This window comes from Lepisma saccharinum, chromosome 16, assembly GCF_977018435.1.
Source record: "Lepisma saccharinum chromosome 16, izLepSacc3.1, whole genome shotgun sequence".
In the NCBI taxonomy this organism is placed as follows: Eukaryota; Metazoa; Arthropoda; class Insecta; order Zygentoma; family Lepismatidae; genus Lepisma; species Lepisma saccharinum.
Window position 1 is genome coordinate 10351109 of NC_139244.1, and position 6000 is coordinate 10357108.

The 6000-nt window shown below is 37.3% G+C and overlaps 1 protein-coding gene across 1 annotated transcript in view; it reads right to left on the reverse strand.

The window, feature by feature from the left end:
* LOC145999878 (NPC intracellular cholesterol transporter 2 homolog a-like) overlaps window positions 1-4726 on the reverse strand; it is a 29168-nt gene extending 24442 nt beyond the window's left edge. The window contains exon 1 of the mRNA XM_083137148.1: window positions 4571-4726. Coding sequence (XP_082993274.1) covers window positions 4571-4652 — 82 coding nt within the window. The 5' untranslated portion in view covers window positions 4653-4726. The remainder of the gene's footprint in view (window positions 1-4570) is intronic.
* Window positions 4727-6000: the final 1274 nt, after the last annotated feature.

The window sequence follows — 6000 nt, forward strand, 5'->3', positions numbered from 1 at the left end:
CAAACCCATCCGAGCGTGTCATGCTGATTACCAGGCTGAATTGGTTGAGCTTACGAAACAGCTTTCTGTATGTTTCCTTCCCAATATCTCGCATTCCCGAGAAGATACGATCTAATTGAAGGGGGGAATGTGGCCAAGGTTACAGACGGAAATTGTGTTCGTCGATTCACCTCCACGTAAAAACATGAGAACTGTGACAATTTAAAACGATTCAAAATTACCACTTTGACATGGGCAAAATAAATAAGTTTTAATTATAAAAAAGAAGTTTGATGAGTGATTGAATTAGGTTAGTACACGACACTTTTCTACCACGTTTGGCTAATCGCGACGATGGGGATTGCGATGATTTGATGAAATTGATGAAGGGACACTCACCAAAGACCATCATCCATGAAGGACGGGATTCAAACTCAGAACCCCTGGCGTCGTAAAGAAAAGTAACAATGACACCGAAGATTGAAATGAGAGAGGAGGAAATAAAAAGAGGAACGAAAAAGAAAAAGAAGAGAAAAGAAGTAAAGCGAAATATATAAGGAAAGAAATGGAGAGAATCAAATACAGGCGGTGATCGATTGATTGATTTAGTGTATTTAACGTTGCATTTCTTCAACTTTTGGCAAAACTCGACGATGGGGATAAAATAAAGTGGATGAAGGGACATTCACGAACACACATGTACGATACGGGATTTTACTGGCCGTGGGTCAAGACGCCAGAGCCTCGTTGGCTTTCAAGGCTGCATATACCGGGATGTAATAAATGAAAGTGATATACAAACAATGAAAACGGATGAAAATTATGGGAGTAGACTAGAAATGATGTCATAACTATTCTCGTTTGTACAAAGAAACTGAGGCAAGTAATCAGAATTGAAACTATGGAATTCAGATGGCGCTGATATCCTGATTCTGGCCATAAGAGTGTGCGCGGTGCCTGGACACCTTCCAATGCATTCCCAAAAACTTCTAAAAATATAGAAACCACAGCTAAAATGACGCAAATAATATCAGTATAAGAACAATGAAGGAATTTATTTTCAGTTGAGATGCACCGCACGCTCTCTTTACCGAAATATGATACATTGTTTATTATAATAATCAGTAATCAAGCAGTTCGGTCTGTATTTGTCGAAAACATGGATTTTATTACTGATGGAACCTTCTACTCGCAAGGCTTATTTGCTTATTTACATTTTATACATGGCAAGAAGATTGCAGTAATAATCAAAACCGCACTCTCACGAAAAAGAAGAATTGCTTATTCCGTAACAAAATTGATTTTCAATTGTTTACACTCATTATTTAAATAAATAAACTGTCATCACAACAATAGGAAAACCTATCCTAAAGTGATACAAAATACTCGGAGACTATAATGTTAAAATTTCATATCTATATACCTAATAGTAGATATAAAGCTAATAACATTGCTCAGACACATGCACCCCCAAATAAATTAAGTCTGCGCACGTCTATGATTCTGGCCAAGGCTAAATCTTCTAGTTCCTTTTGTAGTGGGATCCATGAGTATTACTGTGCAAATTGTACATGACTATTTTCCTTAATTTTTCTCTTACATCCTATGTGCTTTTAAGCGATGGATTTTTATATATGCTGGTGCAGAAATTGTCAATAGCTAGTTTTGAGTTTTCTTTTAATTCTTGAAGCTTTTATTGGGTCAAATAAAGTGCACGAACATGGTGATGGACAATTTGCAAGGTAATACTCATGGATCCCACTGTACGTATCTACTATTGTTGGTTTTATAAAATTAGGTAAGGTTTTATCTAAAAAGTATAGGCCATTCACTGAAAATTGTTTTACAGTGTCTGTAAATGATATGAGTTAGTTCAAAAGTGCACAAAATTAAAGATAATATGTGGTATCAAATGCTAATTTCCGTTGAAAACTGCGAACATAAAAAAGAGGACATACATAGATGTCAGTACAATTATAGTTCGGATCTTTTCTATTGTTTGCTAATACCTTGAATTAACATTTTTCTTCTTTTTGTTACAATCAATTGATCTTTTTGTGCTTTTCAGCACGAGATGAAATTACTTTTCATATAGAATTAAAACTTAAAACAAAATAAAATAGTAATTGAACACCTATCAAAATATGCTTGAAATTTTAGGATTTATGATTCTTTAATTGTTGTATAGGAATAAAAAAAATACCATTTCTGGAGAAATCCAGTGCTCATATATCATTAAGTATTTACAAAAATCGAGAAAGCAAACTGTCACTTTTCGGTAAGTGGTTTTCTGTGTACCTTGTGATCCTAATGACAAGAGCCTCAGCACAATTTCACTTGAGAACAATACAAGAGAACTCCAATACAAAATTCGTCAACAATTTAGATAGAAATGAAAATTAAGAAACAGTTCCGAAGAAAACTCACGTGCAAGAAATATAGAATTGTCATTTCTTAGTCACTTAACATCGCATTTCTACCACTTTCATAATGAATATGAAAGAAGGTAAATGCACGATTAAGTGAGAGAAGAAAGAGGGGCGATCTAAATTAACAATAAGATATTAATTAAGAATGTCTTCCTTTACCATTTAAAATTACGATAGCTTTTCCTCTTGTCCATAAGAGAAATAGGCAAAGTCTCTGGAAAGTTTATTATGTCTGTTTCATGCTGAGATAAGCTAGTCACGATTGGATGCGAAGCACATTACAATGAGTCTCCACTGGGAATTAAAGCTGGGACCTCCTTATTGCAAGCCAATAGTACGTATTACACACAGGAACAGATAGCGACGCTGGTATTTTTCTCTCACTCCAGGCGAACACAGAGTATACATTTGACAAAGTTGCCATGTACTTCTTTCACCTACTTTCTACCCTTTATCTCACCATCTTCCTAGTAGTGCGTTAATCTAAGGGTGCTTATGCCACTAGTCCAGAGGTCCTAGGTTAGAATCATCTCTTATGAACTACACTTTTGGTAACACTTAAGCCTTGCTTCCATGTTAATAAACTGTTTTCTTTTCATGCAAATTCATCATCGTTGTCGTGATGAGCGAAAACTGGCAGAAAAGTGATGCGAAATAAGAAATATAAAAGAATAAATTATATACCTATCTTATGCGATCACAGTTCTGACAACATCTCTTACGCTTCAAAGGCAAAGATGGTACCTGAATTTGTACAGCTCGAAATACACAGAATGAATTCGTTAGCACTAAATATTTTTTCTACGTTTCGTATAGCACAATGCATTTGATCCAAGTTTAACCATCTTGGATACGCAAATGAACTAACAAACGCCGTTTACTTACAGAATGGCCGATTTGAAACAGACAAGAATCAAAAAATAAGATTCTGAGAGAAATCAACCATTGGAATTCAAAATTATCATTGTTGCTTCCAGATCGAGGTTTTCATATATGTTCATACATGCGATTTATGCATTAATCCCGATTAGTCTTTGTCTATAAAGTGACTTTTGAAACAGATTTCGACCACCACCCCAATAGCGTAGTCGTGGTTAAAGCAGTTGCCTTGTAATCAAGTGATACGGGTTCGTCTGTAGGTGGAGACTATTCAGAAGATCTGATCACTTTCAAAAAGTTAGATCCAGTTCCGATTGGCCCAGAACAGCACAAAGTGAACAGAACTATTAATAGCTACATGCCCGAACATGATTTCGCCACCGCATGTCCCGGCCTGTGAATTTCTTCTTACACTTCATCACGTCATCCAAAAGTGACAGACCAGTAATGTAAAATAACAAAAAATCCGAGTCGTCACACAAAGTTTTGGCTTCGAATCCTTGACAGTGTGTTTATTTGTCACAAGTTTCATCTAATCATCTTTCATTCGCATCACTTGTGATAACCCACAATAAAGTTAGTTCCGAACCACTATGCAATCAGTGTAACTCCAACGAACCCGGGATCTCCTGATTATTAAAATATATATTGAAAGACAACATAAAATAAGCATATAGAATGACATTGGAATAAAAATTCATGTACGGAAGTATCAAGATAGAAACACATGGCTAAATGTTTTAAAAGCGAAGCCTTATTCAAACAAACAAGGATTGTATTCTGTGACTCGATTGTTAGGATTGCACAAATAAGTATAGATGTTCCTTAACAAGATGTGTGTAGTAGAACCTTGTAAGTTGGAATTAATATATGTATAATGTCTTAGGAATCTGTTTGATAATAATCCACGCAAGTAAAAGTATTTACTGGCAGTAAGGAAGAACGAAATTGCACATAATTATTGGCAGTAAGGAAGAATGAAATTACACATTGTGTAATTTGAATGTCCTTTCGTCTACTCATATTTTAAGGAAAAGAAAACGTTTGATACGAATGTTTCACCTTTGCTTTCTTCCAGGTACTTACTTAGTTAAATTTTGCAAGCTTCAACGAACATGACATCTACATTTCACGGTTTCCTTTTGTACGAAAGTTACGGAACAATCATCATGTCGAATGCAGTCACAGTACCGTTCAGCCCACATTCTCACAAATCCTGTGCATTTCCTGGTCTTACTTGTTAGCGCGAAAACAAACTTTCAACGAATACTAACACAACTTACCATCTTCGCAATTCCTAACGCGTGTTGCTTCCGCACCCAGGACCACGCATACAGCTGCAAACAACACGGCAGTCCAGTACATCGTGATGATTCCACCTCACTCACACTGTATCAATGTAGACAACTGTCGTCTCTCGTTCTGTTCCCTTGCTTTTTGGGGCTGCCTTTACCAGTGAATGAACACGCGTTATGCTCGCTCCGGGGCCCCGTTCTCTGACTAGAGGCCAGGTAGAAAGCACACCAGGTGCAAGGAAAATAGGTCATTGCTCATGCTGTAAATTCTGCATCATTAAAAATTGATGAAGGAAATATATAAGCTCGACGTAAACTACTGCAGTTGTTGTGGAACTCTGTCCATACTCGAAGAATCGTATAGTTTTCCTACGTCACCCCTCTGGTTGCTTTAAATATAGCTACTTCGGTGGAGGAGCTTGGTGACCGATGGTTCCGGGTTCGTCTCTCGGACTGGCCATTGGTGTTTCTTAATGTGTGTCACCCATTTAATCTAATCATCATTCATATTCAACGTCGCGATTAGCAGAAAAGGGCAAATAATCAGAAGTTATCAGCTGACGGCCTTGTAAAATTCGAGACGAGACGTGTCGATAAGATTGCATTTGATTTAGTTTATTTTAGGTCACTTTTCACTCTGTCACTTTTCCTCGCGACGATGGTGATGAATAGTGATAATATGAATTAGATGAAGAGATAATCACAAGCATATATGGACGAGGGGTAAGGGCTGACCCTTTCCTTTACAAAACCAAATATTTGACCTTCAGACATGTACCTCGTTGTTTTGGTGGGTGGCGTTCCTTCTTGTGGGAACTAAAGATTACTACGTCACAGCAGCTGCCCAATCTCCGTGCGCGCTAGAGTTATGTGACTCTCCTTTATATTACGGCTGCAATGAGCGCCCTAGGGACGTGATATCGGAAAATGAAAAGATAATATCTTCCCTCTTGCCCAAAGTTTGTCGATTTATTATTAGGAACACTTGTAGCGTTGTTGTTACTTATACAACCTCGATACATAGTAGCTTTCTCTTTAAAATAGTCTCATCCGTAGATTTCGCATCCATTACACAACCTTTGTTCTGTCTCTTAACCAACCTTTGTCCTGGAAACCGATTCAATAACCGACTGTCTCGTTGTCAGACTGGACTTTTCTAGAAATTTCTCGAAACAGGAAAAGGCCTCAGTTCACAACACAAACAACAACAACATTAAAACAAACAAATAAAACTCATTTCTGGGAAAATAACAAACAATAAAACGTATTAGTGGAAAAATAAGCTCACGATTGTGGCCCCCGATAGCGTAGTGGTAACGTAGTCGCCTTGCAATCAAGGAGTTCCGGGTTCGATACTTCGGTGGAGGCACATTACAGCGATTCGGATCCCACTTTGAATTGTAAGCTCCCTGCGGATA